We start from the raw sequence: 26,673 nt of genomic DNA on the forward strand, positions 1-26,673 counted from the left end.
GTAAACAACTGAGAAAACCAGTAAACATTTTACATTTCGGTACCCATCATGTTGCTCAATGTTTCATTTATTATATTTCAAAAGCTGCTCTAAACCGGTGGGTTTTTTAGTCCGGATTTAAAGGAACTCAATGTTTCAGCTGTTTTGCAGTTTTCTGGAAATTTGTTCCAGATTTGTGGTGCGTAGAAGCTGAACGCTGCGTTTTATGTTTGGTTGGTGCTAAACCGTCCAGTGATTTATAAACTAGCAGCAGTATTTTAAAGTCTGTCCTCTGAGCCACAGGGAGCCACTGTAGGGACTTTAGTACCGTGGTGATTTGCTCAAGGTTTTTGGTTTTGGTGAGAACGCTAGCAGCAGATCAGCTCCTATCAGTCGCTCATCTCAGAAGATTTGCACCTGACTCACCCTGCGGTTGCAACAAGCGACAAGATGGAGCTGGAAGACGTTAAGCAAAAGCCAATTACAGAAGAAGCTACACAGCTTACTTAAATGGAACAAAATCAGTAAAATCTTACTTAAAATAATATATCAGGTCTACTTTGGGCTTGTAATTAAAGTCAACCAGTCGGGTCGAATTGGGCTCAGGATTGTTTTTTAGGCCCGATCTAAAGCAGGGATCAAGGTTAACCAATCAGGTAGATGTTGCTTTAATCTGATGTTGGTGAACGTCTACGTCCTGACTGTCCCTCGGTCAACGTCTCCTGTTTCTGTCTCTCTTTTCCGCAGTAAACTACCCAGCTGGGCCCGAGCAGTGGTTCCTAAAATCTTCTACGTCACAGAGAAAGCCTGGAACTACTACCCTTACACCATAACGGGTGAGTATGTGCTGCTCCGCCGTTTCTCTAAAAGTCCCGCTGTGACGCTCTGCCAGGTACGGAAACAGAACGGCGCCTCACTGCAGTCACACGGAGCCCGACGCAGCGTTCTGAGGTCACCTTCTCAAACAGTTTTCCGGGTTTGTTGTTTTGTTTTTTTTTTAGCCACAACACATTTTACTCACCACTTATCACTTTGCAGAGACACTTCACTGGATGTTAGTAGCGCATTGGAGCAGTGTGAAGAGACGAGGGAAGGAACGTGATCCAAACTGCTAATCTGCGCGGCGCATTTCTAACACGTTTTGATGAAACCTCATGGAATTGGCTTGTCCAACAAAAAATTTTTAAAAAACCCTGTGAAACTCCTGACATATGCTATGTAATTCGGCAATCTTGTTTGCAATTTTGGAGCAATGTTTGCAGCCTGGCACATGTATTTTCTTTATTTATTTTTTGGAGTACAATGTGTTGTTTATTAGAAACTAGAGTACACGCTTAATCTCTAAACTCTGCTTTCAATAATGTGAAATAAAACTCTTTTGTCTTTTACGTCTACAATTAGTCTATGGAGTGCAAATTTATCATCAGTCGGCTGGACGACATTCGTCTTTGCCGCTTGCCAACTTCTGTTGCCAAACCCGTAAGGTGCTCCGTCCATTCTGTGCAGAAAAACAAAAACCAAAAGCTTGGCGCTACGAGGGTCAGTACTGTGGAGAGCCGTACGCCATGTGAGCAGCACAAAGCTGCTGCTGGGGGAAAAAAAGCTGCAAAACGACCCCACAAATGTCACCGTTTTGGTCCCTTGACACAAAAAAACCCATTTCTGTCTTAAATTTTATTTGGAATGGTCTTAAAAAAACATCCTTAAGCGTCTTAAATATGAGTTGGTGAAACCTGCATCAAACCTGGTAAAACTTTAGTTCAAATCTGTAATACTTTTTTCTTTTAAAGGTTATTTGTTTCACTTTTTTTTAAAAAATTTTTAAATCTGTAATCTGCGGTTGCCATGGCAGCACATACGGTCGCAGCGGCTTACTGCTCTACTTCAGTGCCCTTTTCTTTTTCTTTTCTCGTCATTTTCCTCCGCTTTCTTCTCCACCTTTAATGCTACTGTTGTGCTCAGTGATGAACAACAGTAAATTCTAATTTGTTGACTTTTTAAAATCAGTTTTAATGTTTGTTATGATTTCTTACTTGTTGAGCTATTTTTTACGTATTTAATCCGAGAAAAATAAGCTCAACTTAAATTCCCCTTCTTTGTCGTCTTTGTTCTCGGCGTAAATAGATTCATGGCTGTTGGCTAACTGTCTGTTTTTGTGCTTCTCCTCTGCTCCGACCTGACGCCCGTCTTCCTCGTCGTGCTCCGGTCTGAAGAATATACAGTAAGTTACGGTTTACACCTGCAGAAAATAAGGCAAATGACTGAATGCAAACAGACTTGACACTACTTTTTCATCAATTTTTGATCACTTGCTCCTGTAAAAACAATTAATTGCATCAATGTTTTTTTTTAAGATCTTAAAGCTCGTAAGATGCTAAATGTACAGTTGGAAAAAAAAAACAACAACCTGCGTAGATAAAGCTTGTGGGAGTGAAAATCCCCTCCACGCTTATCAAAATGACTTGCAGAGCAAACAGAACCGCGGATACCCAGCATGCCTCAGTCTGTGTGGTCTGTCTGTAGCCCACAGGATGCGTCGGGCCTTGACTTTAAAAAAAGCTCACATCGAAAACACATCGGCATATTGTGAGGCCGAGCTGCAGGGGCTGCAGTAATTCAGAGTTAAAGATGCAGACTCTGTGAGTCACTTCATTTTTATTTCATATGAAAAAAACTAAATACTTTGACAGCAACAGAATGCTTGTCATTTTTTTCCATGTAGGACTATTCAGGAGTCGCTACACTGCAAACAAATCCACGGAGGATTGTTTTTTTTTGTTTTTTTTGTCGGTTTGTTAAACCGTAGCAGACGGTTCTAGCGCCAGCTTTCTCGTTTCGCCGTAGATTAAAAGCCCTCGCATGAAAGCATTTTGAGATGTGATAAATAAATGGTGTGACATCAAGTTTTTTTTTTTTTAACTCTTTGAGGTCGCAAAAAAACACAAAATCTTACAAAGTATTTTATTTTTTGTCTAGTTTCTAGTGCAAATATCTTTGTACATATGAAATAAGACTAAACTAACTTCAAGGTAACTTTTCAAGAATATATAAGAGCTTGTTTTAAGCCCAAAAAAATAAATACTAGCAGATTATTTCACCCTTTAACACGGGAAAAATATCTTATAAGTTAAATAACCTGCACTTTTTCATAAATATTAAGGAATTAATTACTTAAAACACTTTTTAAGTAAATAATTACTTTTTAAGTAATTATTTACTTTTTAAGTAATTGTGCTGAAAAGTTACTTGTAAGTTAACTTTCTCTTATTTGAACTGTAATAAGATATTTGCACTAGAAACTGGACAAAAAAAACTGTGGTAAGATTGAATGTTTTTGCAGCGTGTAGAGCAGCTGACCATAAATCTGCCTGTGTGATTGGATTGAACGGACAAATTGTTGAGAATTTATCTGATACGAATGAGGAGAATTGAGTTGAACATATGAAAAAAGCTCAAGGGGTATGAATAAGATAGTAGGCCTGCTATAATAGTGCAGCCATGGAAATTGCCCTCAAGAGGGATAAAATAATAGAAATATTTCTTTTCTTCTTCTTTTTCCTCGTTCGCAGTGCTCATTCCTGCCCAAGTTCTCCATCCACATAGAGACAAAATACGAGGACAACAAAGGAAGCAACGACAACGTAAGTACAGCGGGGGTCACCTGCTCTCTGGAACAAAACGGTGGGGCCCGGATAGTTTTGTTTTCGTCGTCGTATTTACAGTTTCACGTTTCAGGAACAGGCGTCCGTCCTGTTTTCCAGCGCAGATGGCCTGAAGGCTGATAGGGCCCTGATACTGCTGACGCTGCACAGGCCGCGTTTGTCCATTTAGGCAAATTTGTGATGTTGTGTTTGGTCTCAAATCGACTTAACCTCTTCTGTCTTTAGTGATGGAAATGTGCTCCGATAATCTCGCTCCTTTTGGCATTTTTAGCAATCGGATGTACAGCTGAATGGATTACGGTTTTCAAAACCGACGAGATTCCTCTTTACTGGCTAAAGTTATTTTAGGGTGTTCTTACACTTGACAGTTTAGTGGACTCTGTTCGATTGGGGACCAAAATTGCAATATTTGTTCCATTTGTCAGCTGCTGAGGCTCTCATTCACACTGCACTGTGTCAAACGAACCAAACCCCTTTGAAAACCTGTTCCCCTCCTCACATGTGGTGGCGCTGCACCAAGACCCACCGACGGAAATGACACAAAAACCTCCGAAGAAGACATGAGCTCAACTTCCTTCTTCATGAAACGTAAACAGAAATGACGCGGCGTCGGATTTTAGCGGTTGTAGGATTTTTTCTTTGCCTTTGGTAAAAAAAGCCACGAGCCTAGACTCCCTCCAGCGGTAGACTCTCGTGTTTGTTTTCCAAGTTTTTTTTGTATTTTTTACGAACTGAGACCTTATGCTTTTAAGTGGACGAGTGTTTGCACGCATTCACAGCTCTAGACAAACAAACTAGAATTGAATTGAATTGGACCAAACAGAAGTACTGTGAGTGCACCTTTAGATTTAAACGTCTTCTACCTCAACATGGCCTGAATCGTAGCATATCGTTATCTCTCTGTGCCTCGACTCAAACTCAGCTGCGTCCGACGTCAGCATGGAGACCCAGTCGGCTAATTAACCGAGCTCCCCTCCCGCTCAATACTTTCATCTTAAAACGGCGCGTTTTGCCTCTTCTCTGTTCCCTTCCTGCAGAAAAAAAAGTGTAAAATAAAACGAAGCGAGGCAGCAGATAGAAACGGCGTACAAGACGGACCTCTGCAATGCTGCAGCAGGGAAATTCTCCCAGGCTGCAGTGATGATTTACAGGCCACCTTATTAAAATGCCCAGTACACATGAAGCTTTGAGTTGGCCAGGTACTGCTCCACTTGTTGGATAGTTCATTTAATTTGGTGCTGTTGATCCGCTCGCTGTGTGCTCCGGTTCGGAGGGGCATTAGTCTTCAGGGGGGATCTGGGGGGGGGGGGGGTGCCAGCGTCTGGACGCCGAGGAATGAAAGGCCGCCGTGTAGCAAAACGATCGATTTAAAGAGCGTTGGCTTATTCAAAATTCTCCTTGTGAGTTACTTCAACAGTCCGGGGTTTGGCGGGCGTCCCGTTAACGTGTCTGGGTGGCTCACACGTCGTCGACGCCACGCCGGAGGGGACAGAAACCAGCACGGAGCTTTAAATCTGTCGAGATGTTTTTAGATAGACATGTTTTCCCTTTGACGTGACAGAGTAACGGATCAAAGGCTGTCGAAATCAAATTCTGAAACCAGAAGCCGCCTTGGGCCGATGCGATTATCAGATAAAGAAAAGAAAAGAATAGAAGAAAAGCAGAGAGAGGGAAAAAATGCACTCAATTGGGGACGCGGGGCTGATTCAGACCTTTGTGAATGTGAGTCGATACGGAAGAATCCATGTTGTTTACTGTCACTGAGGCACTGGTGATTCTGTAACGTTAATAATGCAGTCGCCGTTCGCTTTGCTTGATGTTGTTTGGGTAAATGAGCCGCTACGTAAACTAAGACATACATTTTATTGTCCAAAACGAGACTCTAGACAATAACTAAGTGTTGTTATTCATTCTGTCCTTCTGGCTCACTTGTTGACGGGAGCGAAAGCAAAAAGCAGGGACTCTTGCGTCTATGAAAAGTCATGAATGTTTGGGTAGGAATGGAGTGGAATTAATGTTGAACTTTTTAATTGAAGAGTTTGCTTTCAATAGCCACAGGGCTTTAGAAAGTGAAACGCAATTTCTTTAAGAAGCTTTAGTTTCTAATAGCCTGGTAAAAACTGGTCCACTGTTCTACGCTTCGTACAGAGTATCTGGATCCTTAGAGAAACGATTGCTTCCAGATGGCATGGACTCTGTTGAAGTTGTAAATTTTATTGCTAAAGTTTGCCTGCGATGGATGTAATGCTATAGTTTGGCGCTACAAAACCTTACCGGAAGTTGCCTGCTTTGCCTGCGAGCGAGGCGGCTGTTAACGTCAGTTCAGTGTTTGGAAGCTCGGCCAACAAGGACAGAGCGGCTTCGCTCACTTCCTCCGCTAACGTTGCTAAAACTACAGGCAGGCGGAAAACGGACGTCTGCTGGAGAAATCAAGCTCAATGGGAGAAAGCCCAGGCAGAGGAGAGTGAGATGAGAATCAAGCGGGGGGAAAAATTAATTGAAGGAAACGAAATGAAAACATCTGAAGAAGACGTTCTTCACAAAATGTAAATAAAAATGCAGTGGCGTGACATTTGAGCAGTTTGAGGATTTTGTTTGTTTCGCCGGTAGCCGAACCACATCGGAGTCGCGTATTCACATCTCAAATGAAGTGGATGTTTCAGGGAAACAAAATACAGTTTGACTAAGACGGAGTAAAAAAACACACACAAAACGCCCTGCTACTGGAAACCTTTAACCCAGGTGCTATTCAGCTTCCTCCACATATTTAACACGATTTTGATTAAGTGCCACTTTGAGTCCTAGGTCATCAAATTCAGTGTTCAAAAACTGTTTCATATCTCATTTATGTTTGTTTTCCCTAAATCTCCGTCATGCATCTGTTTTCTTCCCCTCTTCTGCCTCGGATCCTATTCAGAATGTTAAAATTAGAAAGTAAGGTTTTACTTACTCACCTGTAGACAAATGATTTTGAGTCCTTTCATAATTGTGAGAAGCAAAGAGATTCATTTACCCTTTAATGTTTAACTTTAAAGCTTGTGACACGAAATATTATGCTGTAATTTAAATGTGGGTAACTAAACATGTGCAAAACACTCACAGAGTTGGAATTGCAAACACTGGGGAAAAACCAAAACAGAAAGCTTTCACCTTTTGTGGCATCAGCTGACTAAACATATGACAGTAATTGAAGTCAGCGCTGTGTTATTTAGTGCAATAAGCAGCTGAAGAGGTGAGCTTAGAGTGACCCCTAGTGGCTGGACGCACCATGTGCTTCTGAGACTCAGAGTGACACTGAGAATTTGCTCCAGCGTTTGATTCGGTTGTTTTCATGATGAGAGGCGAGTCGGACTGGAAAATAAATGTTGAATTTATAGCATCAAACAACAAGAAAAGAAACCCCACAACATTTTTGTTGTTTTCAGATCTTTGAAACCGAGCTGAAGGACCAGGAGAGGGAGGTTTGCTTCGTCGACATCGCCTACGATGAAATCCCTGAGCGCTACTACAAAGAGTCCGAGGTGAGCGTGTGTGTGTGTGTGTAGAGCCTTACGAGTACAAAGATGGAACACAATCAGTAGTACGAAACGGTGTTTTGTATGGATTGATGTCGTAATAGTCGGGTCAACGTCTATCAGATTTATTTATATAGTGCTTTAAAAACTTTAAAACTGCACCGAAGTGCTGTGCAAAAATGATAATAAATAAGCTGATGAAAAGAAAAATAAGATATGTATAATGTTTAAATAATAACAGTAATAAAAATTGAACAACAAAAAAGAAAGATTTGAAACCTTTTCGTAGTTAAATTGTCACTTTTAAGGGTTTAGATTAGACAAACTCAACTTCACGCTGAAAAAACACCAAATCTTACCAAGTATTTTTGTCTAGTTTCTACTGCAAATATTTTAGTAGACTTGAAATAAGACAAAACTAATTCACAAGTACTTTTACAGCGAGATAAGAGCTGGTTTTAAGTAAATAATTCCTTAATGTTGATGAAAAAAGTACTACTTCAATTGGCAGATTATTTTACTTCCCCATGTTGTAAGTGAAGCATCTGCCATTGAAACTACAACTTCATCAGTATCAAGGAATTATTTACTTAAAATCAACTTCTATATCTTGCTTATTAGTTACTTTTAGGTTAGTTTTGTCTTAATTCATGTGTAGTGAAATATTTGTACTTGAAACTGGACAAAAATACTTAGTAAGATTATGTGTTTTTCTCACTTAGGATTTCTTTTTCACCTTGAGGCTGTTATATATATATGCGTGTGTGTGTGTGTGTGTGTGTGTGTGTGTGTGTGTGTGTGTGTGTGTGTGTGTGTGTGTGTGTGTGTGTGTGTGTGTGTGTGTGTGTGTGTGTGTGTGTGTGTGTGTGTGTGTGTCACTATTTACTTTCTGGGCTCAAATCAGGCATCTATTTTGCTTGAGCTGTTGTATAAAATAAAATGTTACCTCTCCACCCTCCAGGATTTGCGATACTTCCAGTCGGAAAAGACGAAGCGAGGCATCCTGCAGGAAGGCTGGAGGGACACACAGGAGCCCATCATGTGCTCCTACAAACTGGTCACAGTCAAGTTTGAGGTGTGGGGCCTGCAGACACGAGTGGAGCAGTTTGTGCACAAGGTGAGAGGTCAGCAGTGGGGTGAGGGGAGTTGGACAGTAAAACAATAACAAACCAACATACAAATGATTCACCTGGCAGCTTTTTCCCTGCAGACCACATCTTTTTAAGAACTCCAGGAGGGTGTTTTATTATTATTATTATTTTATTTTATTTTTTTAAGTGGTAAATTCAAACAATTTTCTAGAGAAGCTCCTCCAACATCAAGTTTCTGCTTCTAAGATGAATTCACATTCATTTATGATTATAAATTTAGTGTGAAACATTCAATCTAAGCAACTCAATGCTTCTTTATAAAATCAGTAAAGTTATTAAGATTAATGTTTCCCCTCCCCACATGAAAACTGGGAGATTTGTAGTAGCCTGGAGGAGTAAAAACTACTTCAACTGGCAGACTATTAAAAAAATAATAATAAAATTGAAATATAAATTTGTATTGAAATTAAAAAAACATAACAAAAGTGTTCTTTCAGAAAATGTTTTATGAATAGGAGTCAAAGTATTTAAAAAATGTTTTAAAACCCCCTAAAAATAAAAATAAAATAAAAAAGATTGAAAGAAATACAACTAAACCTGAAATATATAACAATGATTTCCCATTTAAATGAACACAGCCAAAGTTAACCTGAGATCAGTTTAAAATAACATAATAGACATGTCCAGGAGTCCATGAGAGTTAAAGTTCTTTCATTGAAACTCACTAATTGAATCTGTATTGATTGATCTACGTTAAAGTAGCTACAGGTCCAGGATCCTGGAGTTTAATATTCTGTTCCAAAAACGATGTTATAAACCTGCTCTAACGCATAACGAGTTAGGTTGGAAAAGCTCTAATAATGTTCAACAATGTGAAGTTCAGATCTGTGATGTGACGTTTTGTTTTGTTACAGTTCAAATAGCTGCATGTGAGGATCATCCTGAAACTTTGTTCCAATTCAAAAAACTAATCATGCGAACAAAAAAAAAGAACAGATTAAAATGTTGCATTACTTGCAGTGTGTAGGTAAAAGCAGCTTGTCTTTGTTTTGTGTTTTAGGTGGTCAGAGACGTGCTGCTGCTGGGACACAGGCAGGCGTTTGCTTGGGTTGACGAGTGGATAGGTACAGCTACAAGCACTTTTTTTTTTTTTAAACTGTTTTGTATTTGTCAGCATTTTTAAAAATATATATTATTGTAATTGGTGATGCACCATTCATCCCACTGGCATTTAACAAGTTTGTGTACAGACAGCATGGATCCTCCGCTCACTACTAACCCACCAACGCCAAACATGGCTACCACCATCAGCCTGCTTCAGTTAAATAAAAAAACAAAAAAAAACAACAATATTCTTTCATGTTTCGGGAGAGAAATTCAAACCAATCTGATTTGATAAAACATCTGCAAAATGACCATTGGATCTTATATTTTCTGTTTTCGAGGAAGCTTCTTAATAATGTGCCTTACGGTTACATGAGGGCGTCATTGAAAAGCTGAAACTGGTGCAGTTGGTGTTGGCTCTGTCCGTTTCCTCAGCTGCACAACGGGCCGCCTTGTGTGCGCCTCTCAAGTGGCTGCAGCACATTTACTACTTTCTCAGCTCTTCAGCTTTTTTTTTCTCATAGCTGTGGGGCACACACACACACACACACACACACACACACACACACACACACACCCCTCCACACACACAAAATAAGGCTGTTATCTTTACCCAGAAAGATTCTCCACAATAACCACTAACCTCAATACTCCCTCTTCTCTGAAACCTGGATGCTTCTTAATGCTCCTAAAGTATTTTTCCCTTGTTAAATTACTTTACTTTTTTTCCCCCTGTGGAAAAAAAATGGAACCTTTTTCATTTTTCTTTCCAATGATTCCACCTCCTTTTGCTTATCCCTTAATCTTGAATAATCCCCAAAGCTTCTCCATCTCTCCCCCTCACCCCTCCTCTCTCTCTCTCTCGCTCCCTCTTGGCTTGGACTTGTCCTTCACTCTCTTTGGGTTCTGGGCAGCTAACACTTTACCCGCTAGCTACATCGCTAACCTTGCCACAGCTCATCAGTGCCAGCGAATCCTTCCCTTCTCTTAACCGCCTGTGAGCTGGGAAGCCATGATGGAACGGTACCAACGTTTTGACCTTCATTGCACCCCTACTTCCCTCACCTTTTGCAGATATGACTTTGGATGACGTTCGGGATTACGAGAGAAAAATGCATGAGAAAACCAACATTAAAGTTTGCAATGAGCAGCAAGAGCATTCCACAACAAACCCATCTTCCCTGGATGACATAGAGATCCATGACAAAGCAAGTGTATGTGCCTTTTTTTCCTTTTTCTTTTTTTACTCCATTTTTCCCTTCTCTGTCTCATATTAAAAGCTTCATAAGGCATTACATTTGGCGCTAAAAAAAGAAACATTTTTTAAAACTAACAGTTGGTTAAAAAATTAAAAACAACATGGTAATAATAATACATAAATGGCAAACTGAACATAAAAAAACGTGTAATCTATACTTTGGTTTTTAAGCAGCATTTTGTTTTTCTTTTGTTTGGTTAAGTTAACAAATATTATTTCCAGTTCCTGATTTCATTTTTAAACAAATATTTCCTCTAAGGGGGAAGAATGACTAAACACATTTACCTATTCAGGAATTTATTCCTTCGTATACATAAAGTCCATTCAGACTGGAACTGTTCCAGCTGCTTTAAACTCACTTTGCAGCCTGCAATTTGTATTTGCAAACACCAGATGGCACTCCTCTCCTAAAGTCATGTTGAAGTAGAAATCAGGCTTCTGAGTCTCCAAAGGACCCTTCAATTAAAGTTTAATGATAATAGTAAAATGCTTCCAAGTAAAACTATAGCTTGGTAACTGCACTAGTTTTCAATTCTGTCTGCTTGAATTTGCAGTCGTCCTTTTAAAAACAACATCCTGTTTAGTGAGGCCATCACCAGCTGACGAGTTGTAATTAAAACAGAGAAAAAACATTGCGTTGATTAAATCCCTTTTTTGGTTTATCAAACCAAAATGGCTCTAAATAGCTTTTTACTGATGTATATTATTTATTATAGCCATATATCCATATATTCAGGTCACAAGTGGATGATAGAAATAATTTAATTTCAAAGTAGGTTTGAATTGTCTGTAAGGTGAGATGAACTTGACTTGGCTGACGGCGTCTTTTCTGGGTACAAAAAGGCCAGAAATGCAAAAGAACAATATAACCAGCATCTCCATCCAAAACATGAACAAAATAGATGATTTGTAGTAAGATCCACATGCCAAGACAATGCCAACACATGAACACACAAAAACACTAACCTGTGTATTGTCTCTTGTAAAATCTCTTTCCAGACATGACAATGGATGAGGTGAGAGAGTTTGAGCGAACCATCCAGGAGGCCACCAACCAGAAGATTGGGGTATTTCCCCCATCAATCTCCATAAGCGAGACCCCCTTGTCCTCCTGCGCCCTAACCGGTCCTGCCAGTGCCCCCTCAACCCCGATGTGCACGGATGCACCCGAATCCCTCTCTGTCCCCAAAGACCGGCCTCGTAAAAAGTCCGCCCCCGAAACACTGACCCTACCTGAGCCCGTCCCCAGCGAAGCTGCAGAAAGCTCGACCCTGAACCAGTTACCCGTTTCCAACCATCTCCAGTCATCCACACCGCCTTCCGACTGCGACCCTGCTGAAATGGGCGAGCAGTAGAACAGCCTCCGTTGTATACTTCTTCTTCTTCTTTACCCGTTGTCTTATGAGCCCAATGAGGGTACCCTTGCCTCCAAGCACCAGTGCCCTGACTTTCAACTTGTTTAGCCATATCCGATGATCGACCATAATCTTTACCGCATACCAATCCCTCTATCGGTCTTCATTAGCGTCATTGATGCCATCCAGGCAGCTGCGGGCCCGGTCACTCTGGTGTGGCCGAGCGTAAAGTCAAGCGAGCCAGATGTCAGATCTTTTCTAATGAATGCATATAATGTTTATCGAAAGCAAAGATTATTTTTGTTGAGTGGCAGTTCTTTTTGTAAATAAATCCTTTGCATTGTTTCTGTAGTTATGTTTTCTTCAATCAGACTATCTGGCCACGAATTATTGCATTTTGAAGTAGTTGCCTTGACACCACAGAGCCAGTGGAGATTCAGCTTCGATAGTGTTCAGAGTAATCTTACCCGTTACTAATCTGCATAGTCGACGGCATGATAACGATCGATTTGACGATTCAAACTGGAACAGCACAGTAGAAGTAGAACAGAACGCCGGAGAGGCAATCAAGTACTTTGACGGTAGATCCGTTGAAGTGTTTCCGTAGCCTGGCGTGTGGATCGCACTGCACTCGTCGTTTCCTCTCTAAACTCTTTTTAAAAAATGCAAAATCTGTACAATCACGAAGAGAATGCACCTCAGGTCTCCCCAAACTTACCCGGTTCGCACTCCAAAGGCAGGGACGCTGTTGTACGTAACTCTCCCCGCTTATTTGCCAAACCATTTTATACTTCCAGAGATGTTATAATACAAAAATATATGTAAAAAACCAACAAAAAAAACAGCCTACTTAAACCTGGGAATGTTTACACATCTTAGACCTTTTAAATGAAACCGTCACTTTGTCTGCAGTTGGAAGTAGGCGGTTTGACGCTTGCAAAGTTTAATTTGTTCATCCTCTGTATCTGAAGACGATTAAGAGGTCGTTATCAGCAGAAGTACATTGATTGCATTTACAAAGTCAGATGTTGCCTGAAACTAGTGATGGATAGCTCATGTGTCATAAATGTGATGCAGTCGGTAAAATCACTTTTGTCACATGTTGGGGGAACAAAACACCATTTTAGGACAGCTTTTAGTCACCGACTGACCCTCGCGCACAGCGAAGGTGATGAAAAGTCGGAGCTAAATTTGAAAAGACAGGCACATGTGTCAAGCTGACTTGTGTATGTGCTTCATTAGGCGCACAGCGTGTGAAGATCGAACTTGCCAGTCCAGATTGGTAAAAGAAAGGCAGAGCTTTAAGACGAAGCGAAAACATCATTTGCAGACACCAGTCATTTATTTTATCTGTGTATTAATGGACGTCTGTCGAAGAACCAGTAGATTTTAGTACGCCGATCAATATACTCTTTGTTTTCCAGACAATATTATTCAAAGACGGGGTTTTATAATGCTGCATGGAATGTTCACAACTTGTATACAAAATATATGACGTGTGATTATACTGTGTATGAATGGATTGTTGCAGTATAAGTAATGTAACTCATGAAGAAAAAAACGATGCTTCCATTGGAAGTCTGAAGTAATTTTGTACAGTAGAAAATCAGATTTCGACTGAAATGTAAGCATGTTCAGAGTATTTACTGTAGGCCTATGAACTCTTTGAACTCAGTGCCTCTGCATGCTACAATTTTATCATCACCTACCTGCGTGCACATCCAAATTTTATTAGTTCAGCTACAGAAATCCAAAATTTCATGACTTTTTATTACATGTACAACTCTGATGACTTACAAAGACTCTGTGGGCATGAATTCCTTTCATGGATTTAATTTTTTTAAGTACGTGGTTAGAAGCATATTGTCTAAAGTGGAAAGTACCATTACATCATGCTAAAAAAATGCAGTGTCAGCACATTTCACCAGCAAGTAAATGGACAGGTCTCCACTTGGTCTATAAATCTTGATTATAAGGCCAGGAATTTGGCATTATTGTTTACGTTATCCAATATTTGAGGATATTACAACCTGCTTGTCGGATATGATTCTGATATATGATTCTTTGCTGTTCAGACTGAAAACTTTCCCCATGAGATTACTTGGGTTTTGGTTTTTCACTTCTACCATCTTCAATTTTTATTACAAAGGTTTACCTTCTGAGTTTGCTCTCATTTCACTTTTACATTGATATACGAGTTTGTCACCTGCAAAAAGTTTGAAACACTTTGAAAAGTTTTTAGGCAATAATTTTCCTGCGATATCAGACGGTGGAGAAGTTATCCCCATTCTATCAATGGCTGTACGTCTATAGTTTAGCTTTATAAATCCACGGTTGTGCTATTTTTTTTTTTTATCATTGAAGTGTCCTAATTTCAACGAGGTAAAAAGTTTTGGGTAAACAAGTCCTGAATTGTAAAGACATTCATGCGTATGAGGAGTCTGTCTGAAGTCACCAGAGTTTTTGCATTGCATTCCCTACACTGTAGTCTGGTAATCATTTGCAGTTCAACCTTATGTTACAAAAATAATTTTTTTAAGGTCTTGTTGCGCTTTTTTGTTTTTATCTTATTTTTTCTTTTTTTTACAATCTCTGCTCTTTTTTTCCAATAGACCCTCCTTCAGTTTTAAGTAAGACCGTTCCAACAAACTTCAAAGTATTGCCACTGCAAGAAGATGCAGACGGGTGTAACTCGGACATATCAAACCACACCACCAGATTCTCAAGCGACAGGGCTAACATACTGTGCTTTTCATTCAATCACTGACGCTGGCGTAGAATTCTCAGTCATCCAGGACATGACGATCCTAAGTGCTTGAGTAGAAGGCAACTGAACTTCTGTCGTTTCTTGTCCCAGTTCACACCATGGGACATGTGACCAAAACACGTGTCTTAACGGCCCCGTTGTCTTTAATTGTCCGGTTAGTGTGATTGTTCTATGATCCATAAGCCTGTTACTTCCAACCATGTTGAGAATTGAAGAGGCCCCTCTGAATGAGTGACGAAACGTCTTCACGAAACGAGAGAAGTCCAGTTCTGCTCAAGCGCGTAGGATTCGATCGCTGACATTACTCAGATGCATCCTGCACTTTCCAGTCTTTGACACCTCAATTGACAATGAAGGAATGTGTTTATTACCGTGTTGTGGGTTCGGTGGACCAAAAATCCGCTCATACGGCACAGCAACTTTGAAGAGACAGGCTTGAAGAGAAGATATTCAGTGGTCTTACCATAGTATTTTGTCGTTAATTTGTGTAGATTTTCATTTAGATGGAGAGAGAGAAAAAAATAGATGAAACTGTAGCTATTTATTTGTAACCGTAGCTTTTGTTGTTGCCTTTTAAGGATAAACAAATCTACATACCAGTCATTGGCCGTCTGTTTAGATCTATTTTGTGTAGATTATAGATGCTTACTAGTCTGGTATCGACCACCTCTCTTGTCAGGTAAACATCGATCCAGGGACATGTTTGATCCACCTTGGGCTATTAAAATAATGCAAAGTGTATGTGGAACGTTAATCTCTGCTCTGTTTAAAAGAGTAACCCGATAGCTCTTGTAAATACGGCTGTTAATGATTAATATTGTAGATTTCTTATGTTGAGCCTGCTCTGGGTTTCTTTACTGATGTGCCATGAATGTGCTGACGGACTGAAAATGGACAAGGTAAATCGTTTTTTGAGTGTGTGATGAGGGTTTGTGAAGCTTTCACAGACGTGAATTAAACGCTTTGATTTGAGTCGGGCTTAATGTGTTTTCATCAATGAAGTTGATATTCTGAAATTAGTTCAGTTTAATTCTTTTCATTTAAATATCGAGATTCTTTGTAGTGCTGCACTTTTATTTTTGCTGTCCAGTTGCTTCTAATGAAACCCCCCACAAGGGGGCGTATTATTTCCTAAGTTGTGAAGCAAATGGATGCTTTGTGGCTGCTTTGACGTTTACCCGTCTTGTTAATTTCCAGGCAGATGATTTCTCCTTTTTTCCTTTTAAATAGTAGACGTTGCTGTTATTTGATTTTAGTGATTGCTGTAATGCATTTCATTCCTCTTCACCTCCCGATTCGGTTTGTGCTCAGACAAGCTGGTTTGCCGTCTTCTGCTATCTGGAATCTGTCTCATGAACTTCGAACACATCCGACTTAAAGCTCATCTCAGTGTCTGCTTGAATATTCAGGTGCACTTCGAGTCGATCCAGCTTTGTGAAACAGACCCCAGAAGTGCCATTCCTGTTTAGCTGCTGAAAGTCGCTCTTTGTTCTTCCACTTGGAATATTGTATTGTACTTGGTATATTTTTACTGCCCTTTGAGGTTTATTTGGTTCTTTGTTGTAATTATTGTTTAACAGTTTTCTTAAACGGATGAATAAACTTTATTAGCTATTGTCACTGTGTTATTGTTGACTTTATTTGTCATGCATGCCTTACATAACACTAAGGCAGTCAGAATTGGAGGGCAAACGTCTTATATACAACATTTAACCACATAGCTTTCACTACATAACCATACACAAGAGTTAAAAAAAAAAAACTTTCAGCATTGTTCTAAAGACATTCCTAGAAGATTTTTTAAAAAAATTTTTTTTACAGGCAACAAAAGTCAGACTGACTTTTGTTTAAATCATTTAGACAAATACTGAGTGCCCACAGGCACCACTGATCAACTTTATGATCTTAAGAAAAGTTGAGAGAAACTGGGCCGGGTCAGAACCACAGATGACAAAGGCTGTAGCGCTCCGTTCCACATTCTCCAGGTACATCGATGCTCGGGTTGGGAATGACTTTGTGCTTTAAATGATTGTCTGGTTGACTGTGGCAGAAAAAAGATCAGAATATTGTTGTCAGTGAGGCAGTGTTTGTAATTTAACTTTGACCCGCAGGCTGAACAAATCCATTTGATCCCCAAATACACCCAACAGCTGAAAAGAGATAAGCTGTCTTCCCATGGTGAAAATGGGAGTACAACCAGCGGGTCTTTGCTCACAAGCTCTAAAGAATCCACCTCACAAACTGAACAACTGCCTGCACTGTACAATTCTCTATCCATGCTGCCGTCAAAGGAGTCGAGCCAGACCATCACTGATTCCAATAAACAAGATATTTCTTGTTTATTAATAAACAAGTCTTTTCCTGCACCTGGTATTCTCTCCCTCAGCTCCGTCAGGACTGGGGAGATCTCTTCTGGAGAAATGCATTTTCCCGGTTGTCGGACAAACTGAATGTATTAGACTTGCACAGCATGTATGGATGACGCCTCTATAAACACCTTTTCCTAAGCGAGACGCCTCCTGGTCACGCTCAGGTTCTGGATGGACTGAAAAGAGGCGTTCACCCCACCGGTCTGCAGATTGTTGGAGAACAGAAGTTCTCCTCCGTGTTTGTGTTTGCAAAAAAATAAAAATTACATGAGGTAAAAAGTTGTTTATATTTTCTCTTTTTATATCTATTGCATTGTATGCCAGCAGCATTACAGGCTATAATGGGATTGGACAGTGATATGTAAATTTGAAACTCTGCCAGCCGAGCTGATTCTCCGGTAAAGTTTCACAATAACACAGAGCAGTAAAAGCGACAGAAGGACAAAACAAATGATGGTGAAAATGAGCCAAAATCCCTCTGCAGGTAATGCAGATATGGAATGCAACTGGTTGTGCTCTTCGTCATAAACACAGTTCAGATTACTTCTCAGTTTGTAGGTGATTTTACATGAACTGGTTTGTTTCTGGACATCAGTGACTGTAAAAACTTCATACGGAGGAATCAGGACTTGATTATTTCCTTTAAGGATGGAATATTTAGTTATGTTTGCTCCAAAGCAAGAGTATACATCAAAACATGAAACATTTCCATCAGAATGCCACTCATTAGAGCCTAAAATGAAGGTGCTGAATCGAACCAGGCCAGCGGAGACGTTGAGCGCCAAAACGGTTTCGGATCTGTAGTATGTACTCAGACACATCACCTGATTTTGTTTTAAAATTAGAATTGCCTCACTTAGGGAGGAATAAAGGGAGACGGGTTCGAAAGCACGTCTTTGTTCTGGAGTCCTTTCTGCGGCTTCAGAGTTCTTGTTCCCCTGTTTCAGCACCTCTTCGGTGAACATGTTTAAAGCCAGAGAATGGCTTTTCTCCATGTACTTGTCTGCTGGTTCTGTCAGGTTTTGCCCTGCTTTGCTCCAGGCCTTGCTGAAATGTGCGCTGCAGGTGTGCCATTTTTGTTTCATGGCCTCGTCATTCAGAACCGCGACCTTGGTTCTGCAGCCAGCGAACTTGTCGCCATCGAGGTCAGAGGTCAGATGCTGAGAACTCTGAAAAGGAGGGGAAACAAAATGTTTCGAGAGAGCTCACAAGACGGCAACACAGGTGGAGAACTGCTGCACATTTCCATCTTAAAAATTGTCAAAAACAATCAGTAATATCTTAAAAACACACATCAGGCTCTTGAATTTTGAATTCCAGATCGGTCATTTTATATTTATGATCATTTGCAGTTTAAAGTATGATTGGGCAAAAATAAGACGGACTGTGACTTGCCTCTCCAACAGTGTCCCTCCAACTGAGACAAATATGTATGACAAAAACTAAAAGTAGTCCTTCTAAAAAAACCAAAGAAGCAATCACACATGCAGACACCTTCTGTTGCCTTTTCTGAGATGGCATCATTCATCTGGGAGAAGAAAGAAAAGACATCATGTAGCGCAACATAATCAGAGTAAGTCGAGACGGTACCCCGAAATCTAAACTCTTTTGGCACAACTTGATCTACTTCCAAGTAACATGGTGCAAAAATCTGGTAACGTGAGGAATTAGTGACCTATTTTACCATGGATTTCATCAATCCGTCAAATTTTTCAAAATATTCAAGCTAACCGCAGGCAACTCACATACAGAGCACAGATATATAAAAGGGAAAATAAGTTTGATAACTTACCACATGCTGTTCACCGCTATGATGAGAGCTATATGTAAATGTGTGTTTCTGTGTTTTCTGCGCTTGAATGACTCACCTTTGTTTGCATCTGGTAGCTAAACCGGATTCACTAGTTTTACCACCAAGAGGATCTCGCTCTGGCCGTGCAAACACAGACAGAAAGTGGAGTGTGCTTGTATTTATTACATATAAATGTATACAAATGATAAATAAATAAAAATTCTACATGGTGCAACACAGTAAACTGCAAACTAAAGCAAGAATGTTTGAAAAGGAGAAAGATGAAAGGGGAACTTGATCAGTTGTTTCTTATCTAGCAGTAACTTCTGTGCAAACACAGAATGCAAACTCTTGGTTATTTTGAGCAGCAGCTCTAATGAAGGTGTGGGCCGAGTAGCTGCACCTGTAAATCCTGTCCTGCAGTAATGCTTAGGTGGAGAAAAGAAAACATTTCCCTTCCTAGTCTCTGTCTTTTTTTGTGCTCCATGGGTTATGAAGCCAGTTGCAGTAAAAAGGTAAGCCTAAAATGCTTCCATTTAGTTCCTAAAGGTGGATTACAAGATTATAAAGAGCCCTGTGTTTTCCGTTGACAAAGGTTTATTGCTGATCTTCAAAAACATTCAAGTTTTATTTTAAAGTCAACAACATCCCTTGGTCATTTCTTTAAACCAGATATGACATTCCGGTGGGAATCAATGCGTGGGATTAAACTCCTAAACCTGGTTCCTCTTTGCGGACTGTTGCTGGTCCTGGTCCTGTTGTACAATGACCCGTTTCTAATCCTGTGGTGGCCCCAGAGACCTGCCGAGGTGAGATTATTTTGTTTTCCTTAAATGAACCAAAAGCTAAGAAGCAGTTTACTGCAGTGCCTTGCAAAAGTATTTAGACACCCAGTGGCGCAAAAAGTGGGTATGCAGGGCATGCAACGCATAGGGGGGCAGCACCAGAGGGGGCGTCAAAACCCCATCTGGAGGGGGCGGCATGCCGATGATGTTTTCCCATACACTTCAGCGCGCCTTATGCTCCTTCACCTCGCGCACAACGAGGTAAATGTAGCGAGTCTTACCTTTCATGTATCGGGGGGGAAGACGAGGTCCTTTGGTCCTTAGCCCTGACCTGACGTACCTTCCTTCAGGGGGGGGATTTATGTTTTTGCATCCACCTGAATAATGTGTAGTTGCGCCACTGTAGCCACCTCAAACCTTTTCACATTTTATCATGTCACAATTACAAATTTCAGTGTATTTTATTTTGGGTTTTAGTGTGTCAAGACAAAGAAAGCATCATGAATAGGATGAAAATATGATGTAAAGGTTTCAATACTTTTTACACACTGCACCTTTTAGAGACATTTATTTTTGCCGCAATTAGAGTAACATTTTTCGGAGGGGCCAGAATTACATTATGGATATGTTTAGTCACCTTTTTTTTTTCTTTACAAAATATGGTGACTAAACTCAGTGAGATTGGAAGGATACCAGCTATGAGTTGTGAATGTTTAAGTTGGTGTCCTGACTCTACTACCGTCTGTTCTGCCCTATATAAGTTACACTAAGTTTAGAGCTCCCTCTGGTGGTTGTTTGGTGGGATTGTTTTGGTTACCCTGAGAATGAAAATAAAGGGAGGAAAATCCAGGGTGGCCAAACGTAATGCCATAGTATTCGTAAGTTAAAGCTACAGTATGTAACTATTTTACAAATTTTTAAAAACATATTTGTTAAAACTCTCTCCATGTTGTGACGAGTAGGCTCATGTATGCGCTATCAATTGTTCTAATGGCGGAGAAACAACTTCCCATTACCTCCGTCTTCGGTGGTCATGCTAACTAGCCTTAGCATTCATGGTGACCTCTGTTTTGGTGGTGAACCAGCTGTAGCAAATATTTTTTCACATTATCTGATACCACACTGTCACGACATAGTGATAGTTTTAACAGATATGTAAAAACATATTTTTTTGCAGTGTCATCCCTGAAGAAAAGCAATATGATACAAGCAGTATGATGCTAGCAGTACTTATGACTCTTATTCTTGTAATTCTATTTTTTATTGTCTTAGTGTTGCCCTAATATTCATAATTTCCACAGTAGAAAAATGCCAGGCAATTGAAGAAAAAAATTATTTTCAATTTCCTGAAAGTATTTCACATGATCAACCACCTCTCATTCCAGAATGCTGCAGTCTTGCCCCTGGATATGGCCCCAGATTCCATTGACGACATGTATGCTGGCTGTCGTTCTAAATCCATGTCTCTCATCAACCTGTACGGTGTGTTTGAGTGGCACGTCAACAGGAACCTTAGCTACGCCTGGGCAGTAGACGAGAGAAATGCCAAGAAGCCTGTGCACAAGCACCTGCAAGACGATCACACCACGTCCCTGTACATTTTCACAAAACTGGCCAACATCCGACGGGATTTCAACACGGCCGTGAAAACGGGGAAACACAAGTACAGCACGGACAGCTTCATGTTTCATTTTCTGTATTTCTACTTGACCGACGCCATTCAAGCCCTGAATCCGAACCACTCTGAGTGCCGAACCGTTTACCTCAGGACTTGGAAACGCTTCGACCAGGATGTCGTAGACACAAACGTCCGCTTTGGGGGATTCACTTGGGCAATCTCAAGCAAGCGGTCGTTTGAGGTGAACGGCAACGTCTCCTGTTTTGAGATCCAAACGTGCTTCGGTGCTGACATCACGCATTACTCCAGCGTAAACCAGATGGGACAGGTGCTCATTCCGACCTACGAGGTTTTCCGGGTCACGGGCGTTGTGACGGGCGACCCGTGGTGTGACGTGGTCTACAAGCTTCAGAGCACCAAGAAACCAAAGGCAGACCAAAACTGCAAACTGAGTCAGAAGCTAACAAAATCCATTTTGGGTGGAGGACTTTTAAACTGGGGTGGAGGCAACACCCTGACCATGTCTGCATGCGCTGTGCTGCTAATGATAAACTCTTTTATTCTCGTGAAACGCAAACAGAAATGCTACGTGGCTGTTGTGCTGGGTGCTACGATCGTCCTGGTAATTTTCATGTTATTGCTTATTTAACTGCAGTCTTAATTTATATTATAAACACTTGTAGGATATTAAAATATTCCAAGAAACATTTTCTTTAAAAAATATTTACCTAAATAATTAACTACAAAGTAGTGATTATTTATTCTAAACGAATGTCTTTGTATTGCATCTGCACGTTGGAAAATTTTGTAAATTCACCACAACAAATAAATCAAAGCAAAGTCCTGGTTGTACTAATTTTGTAAGCCAAATTAAAAGAGCCATAACACAGATGAAAAATTATAGCTTCAAGTCTAAAATGTCTTTAAATGATTTTTTTTTTGTTTAATTCTAGGGTTGATTTTAACTTGACTCTAGTTGGTGGTTGAACTGTCTCTTTGCACAGAATCTGAACTAAGTTTTAGTTTATCAATTTGTGGTTCTGCATGTCTGAGCTCCACAGGAAGTGGTCTTATGAGAAGCAGGACGTGGTATGTTCACTAAAAACTCTCATGCTGCTCTGCAGAAATACGGTTAACACACAAAAATAATCTATTTATGTGTGAGGCCATTCATGACAACAAAATAATAGTGGTGTGAATAAGTGCATGATCTTGCATATAATGTCATGTATATATTGTCATGTCATATATTGTGTGGTACCACACAATATATGAACTGTATTTTATTCTGCACAAGCTGTGCCAGATTGTTTGCATTTCTGTGGTTGGATCGATCAAAATTCACCTGTGTGTCGACGCATTTCTTTGTGGAGACTTTCATGTTCTTCATTTTGGAAAAAAGGCATCTAAGGACTCTTCCACTTCAGGGTCTCCTGGGTTAGCTTCCAGTCTTTCTGTTGCCCCCAAACAGGATAAAACAGGCGCAGAAGGTCAGTGAGCTCACTGAGTCTCAACTTTATCTGCCTGGTGATGTATCCCTGACCTTTGGCAAAAGGTCCTCAGAGGTTTCCACCAAAGAAGATGCTGATGGTAAATAGCCAAAAACAACATGAAGTCACAGATTTGATAGATGACTGAGGAAGAGAGAAGTTTTCACTTCCTCTCTATGCTTCTGTATGTTTATCATGCTTTGTCAATGTCCTGGACAAGTCTTTGTACGCGCCACAGAATCAGCATGAAATAATAATGATACAAGCTGCTAACAGACTGGCTGGTTTACAGATTCAAAATGATAATTACATGGTCAATTATGTATTTGAAAAATGAATCGGTGTAATTTTGTCATGCACCTTTACTGCATTACCAAAACAAAAAGGCACACTGTAACATAACATTTGTTACCATTTGCTGTGGTTTTGATTTGCGATGCCACAAGATTCATGCCCATTCAGTGTTATATAAACTGTTCACCAAGGTCATGTACTCTGAGAGTATGTGGTTCCAATGTGGTTAAGGTGGTGGTCTGTGGTGACCAATTCGTGTCTTTTTTTTTTCCATCTGATTTGAAAACATTTCAATCAATCTTAGATAGAGCTAAAGCACTTTCACCTCTTTGTGGTGCGTAATTGAATGGAATCCAGGCAGGTGGCAGCCAGGGGAGCAATGAGGAGACTGATGAAGAGAATCCTGAGGAAGGATCTTCAGGCAGATGGAGGAAATGATGGTTAACAAACACTGGGAACCAGGAATGGGAGATCCGCAAGGAAGCAGGACTGAGAAGGAAGGAGAGAAGGTGAAGGTAAGTACAAAGACAATAACGGCAAAAACTGGCACCACAATGAGAGCCAAATTACCACTTGAGTGAGAAAACAGTCTTGTGTCTGCCTCAGGGAATTTGCTTCTGTTTAAAGCTGCAGTATGGAACTTTTCTCAAAATATATAGTTATTTAATCTTTATATCAGATAGCATATGTGAATAAGTAGAGTTCCAGCAAAACATGTCAACACACTGAAGGTACATGTAAAATCAATGTGTATTTAAACTGTATTCAAACATTTCCTCATTTACATTTACAGCTTCCTTAATTACAGATGAAACCAAATAAATACAACATCTGCATAGGTGGATTAGAAATACACAGTCTGCAAAAAAAAAAAAAAAAAAAGAAGAAGTAATTTTTGGCTCTGACTGAAATAGAATGACTGGTTGTTCTTTTTAATTTTGTTTTGTTTTTAGCGCCGTTTCAAACTGTAGTAAATACTCTATAATGCTGTAGTTTGAGAGTCTAGAGCAGCAACACACCGGCACACTGCATGAGTTACCCTGCTATTTCAAGTTGACCACAAAGTTTTGAAGTATTTCTATGTGTGTGTCTGTGGGCGGGACTTTTCTAGACAGCAGAGTATTTAAGGAGCAGCCATTGAATAAATCATAATCCGACTGGCCAACACTTCATCACTTGGTAATATATTCCAAAAGGAGGTTGTTTTTGGAAAAATGTAAAGATTTCATTTCGGTTTTAAAATACAACAGTGATAGAGCTACTTTGGAGTTAAATTATAATATTTATTATATATAGCCACTACATTGCTAAATATTCTTTTCCTATTTTTCTGGACCAATAATTTGTTTGCAGGGTTGTGAAGATGAAGGCCAAAGTGCTCCTGATTGGTTTTCTCTGGTTGCCCCTTTGCTGCCTGCTTCCTGCTCCCCAAGAGAAGGTAATTTTTATTTATTTATTTTTGGCTAGTGTTATTGTGCAATTTCAATATACTTTATTAAAGTTTTAAATTTTTATTCTAAATAAAAATGAAAGCAATTCTACTTTCAAAATTCATGAAAGGTCATTTCAATTTTAAGTTTGCAATGTTTTTTTATTTTTATTTCCTACATTGAAACATGTAACATCACCGTTATTTCCAACTAAGTAAGTGAAATGAATGTAACTTCATCTACATTCTGCTTTGCTCTTCATCATATGTATGTATTTTTTCTCATTCCTTTTAGACCAATGATCAGTCCTTCCCACTGGACATGGCTGTAAACTCTGTTGATGACAGGTACTCTACCTGCGCTACAAAGATGGAAGCACAGGTCAAGAATAAATACTTTGACAAGGAAATGGAAAAGAATGTATTCAGGGAGGCATGGAACGCAGAAAAAAATTGTGCAAACAGGAATATGGAACACAAAGAACCAGAAGATAAAGCTCTAACAAAAGATCACATGCAAGCAATTTGTGTTTACACAGCTGGAGGACCAGCAGACTTCTTTAAGGAATTCAACGACGCAGTCCGGACCAATAGACAACAATATAGTTCATCTTTTCCATTCCACTCTTTGCATTTCTGGCTGACCAGAGCGATACAGATACTCAACCATAACAAATGCTACACAACTTTCCGTAGAACCAGAGTTGCCTTCACTGGTGAAGTCAACCAAGAAATTCGATTTGGTTCTTTTGCCTCCTCCTCCACATTATCAACTCTGACACACTTTGGTAAGACAACATGCTTTAAAATTACAACCCGTCATGGAGCTTATCTGAAAAAATACCCAAAGCATGGAAAGAAAGAGGAGGAGGTGCTCATTCCACCTTATGAGAAGTTCAAGATAACCAGCAAAGATAAACCTCGTGAACTTAATGACTGTGAGATTGTCTTTGTTCTGGAATCTACTGGAGTCCAAAGCAATCTTAACTGCAAAGTTGTAAACCAAATAATTTTGTGATTTTCTTTCTTCACACGCATAAATTTAGAAATTTCATCTTGTTCTTAATCTACACCTGGCTGATCTTTAAAGAGAAAGTTCAGATTGATTTCTCTCAACTTTCTAACTTAATAAACATGCAGAAATTTAGTCTGCAGCGTAAAGCTAATGGCGAGCTTCTCTATGCTGCTTAGAAGCATTTAACTGCTGCAAGCTAAAGCTTTGGGTTTGCTTAGAAAACAGGTTTTAAACCATCGTTTTGCTAATGTGAAAGTATTTCCGCTGAAAGAAAATACTGTTCTGTTACTTTATTCTGTGCAACTTCAATAAATACATTATTATGTAAATATGCATTATGTTTCTTTAATGAATGTCAGCATTGTGCACGTATTAAGTTATACAACATTTTAGAAGGATTATGTGTGTATTGTTTGTATAATAACGGATTAATTAATTAATATGACTTGATTCAAGTTTCAGGTAAAATGTGTCACACAAAAATAGAAAAAAAAAGAAGATACATTAACATAAGTGACTGTTTGTTTTAACTGAGCCAAAACGTATTTGAGTTGATCTGATTCTGAAACCCGTCACCCAGACTGCTGTCATTTAAAGTGACAGGGTGCTCTGCATGTTAGAAGCCAGGCTGTGTGAAATACTTCTGGTTTTATGAAGATAACAAATTAATCACAAGATGACTGGTGTGCGTGTGTGCGTTAAACTTCCTTTTTAAAATGAAAGCAATATTAACTCATTATCTTGAGAAAACCGTCTGAAAAAGTAAGTATGGAAAACATCCTCTCTCGGCTTCGGTTCTCTCTTTTGCTTTTCTTTTTATATTCCATTACTTTCTTTTTAGCTCATGATTGCTTAGCCACTATTTTTTAAACACAAGGAATATAGCAAAACTACACACTGATGTTTTCCACAAAATAATTTACAAAAGAAAAAAAAAGGTTTTCTCAATAATAATATAAAAAAGATAAATGTGTGCTATTGTATAAAGAATGTACTTGGTACCAAAAGTGATGATGCGGTCGGTTGCTAATTACTGTACTGGCTGTAAAAACAGTTTTATTACTCGTAAGAGTAACAGAATGCTTGGATGTAAAATATTTAGTCTTCATATTAATACACTAATATCTGATTCATTAGTCCTCTATTGATA

At 39.6% G+C, this 26,673-nt stretch overlaps 4 protein-coding genes across 12 annotated transcripts in view; 3 read left to right on the forward strand and 1 right to left on the reverse strand.

Moving 5' to 3' along the window:
- The window catches only part of LOC103462469 (phosphatidylinositol transfer protein cytoplasmic 1), a 75,128-nt gene extending 58,777 nt beyond the window's left edge, over window positions 1-16,351 (forward strand). The window contains exons 3-9 of the mRNA XM_081604915.1: window positions 727-815; window positions 2,193-2,200; window positions 3,549-3,620; window positions 7,067-7,162; window positions 8,118-8,273; window positions 9,308-9,371; window positions 11,609-16,351. Coding sequence (XP_081461041.1) covers window positions 727-815; window positions 2,193-2,200; window positions 3,549-3,620; window positions 7,067-7,162; window positions 8,118-8,273; window positions 9,308-9,371; window positions 11,609-11,964 — 841 coding nt within the window. The 3' untranslated portion in view covers window positions 11,965-16,351. The remainder of the gene's footprint in view (window positions 1-726; window positions 816-2,192; window positions 2,201-3,548; window positions 3,621-7,066; window positions 7,163-8,117; window positions 8,274-9,307; window positions 9,372-11,608) is intronic.
- Window positions 16,350-26,673, reverse strand: part of LOC103470161 (ecto-ADP-ribosyltransferase 4-like) — a 40,053-nt gene continuing 29,729 nt past the window's right edge. The window contains exons 2-6 of one of the 6 annotated variants that reach the window (XM_081604874.1): window positions 23,405-23,568; window positions 22,839-22,879; window positions 22,641-22,749; window positions 18,496-19,029; window positions 16,350-18,269 (exon numbers count right to left, since the gene is read on the reverse strand). In XM_081604874.1, coding sequence (XP_081461000.1) covers window positions 17,430-18,269; window positions 18,496-18,624 — 969 coding nt within the window. In that variant the 5' untranslated portion in view covers window positions 18,625-19,029; window positions 22,641-22,749; window positions 22,839-22,879; window positions 23,405-23,568 and the 3' untranslated portion in view covers window positions 16,350-17,429. Of the gene's footprint in view, window positions 18,270-18,495; window positions 19,337-22,640; window positions 22,880-23,404; window positions 23,569-26,673 lie in introns of those variants that run through there. The other 5 variants (XM_008418485.3, XM_008418401.3, XM_081604868.1 and 2 more) reach the window with 5 other exon arrangements.
- Window positions 19,567-22,138, forward strand: LOC103470308 (ecto-ADP-ribosyltransferase 4-like). Of its 2 annotated transcripts, none has more exons than XM_017305776.2 (2): window positions 19,567-19,701; window positions 21,063-22,138. In XM_017305776.2, the coding sequence occupies exons 1-2, from the start codon at window positions 19,567-19,569 to the stop codon at window positions 21,942-21,944; spliced, it is 1,017 nt and encodes a 338-aa protein (XP_017161265.2). In that variant the 3' UTR covers window positions 21,945-22,138. The 2 variants fall into 2 exon arrangements, with proteins under 2 accessions (XP_017161265.2, XP_081460984.1); XM_081604858.1 differs by lacking the exon at window positions 19,567-19,701 and adding an exon at window positions 20,490-20,555.
- On the forward strand, window positions 23,461-25,852 carry LOC103470426 (erythroblast NAD(P)(+)--arginine ADP-ribosyltransferase-like). Of its 3 annotated transcripts, none has more exons than XM_081604897.1 (3): window positions 23,461-23,594; window positions 24,433-24,517; window positions 24,804-25,852. In XM_081604897.1, the coding sequence occupies exons 2-3, from the start codon at window positions 24,443-24,445 to the stop codon at window positions 25,524-25,526; spliced, it is 798 nt and encodes a 265-aa protein (XP_081461023.1). In that variant the 5' UTR covers window positions 23,461-23,594; window positions 24,433-24,442; the 3' UTR covers window positions 25,527-25,852. The 3 variants fall into 3 exon arrangements, with proteins under 3 accessions (XP_081461023.1, XP_008417120.2, XP_081461019.1); XM_008418898.3 differs by lacking the exon at window positions 23,461-23,594 and adding an exon at window positions 23,986-24,258; XM_081604893.1 differs by lacking the exon at window positions 23,461-23,594 and adding an exon at window positions 24,265-24,295.

This window comes from Poecilia reticulata, chromosome 1, assembly GCF_904066995.2.
Source record: "Poecilia reticulata chromosome 1, P_reticulata-male-v2, whole genome shotgun sequence".
NCBI lineage: Eukaryota > Metazoa > Chordata > Actinopteri > Cyprinodontiformes > Poeciliidae > Poecilia > Poecilia reticulata.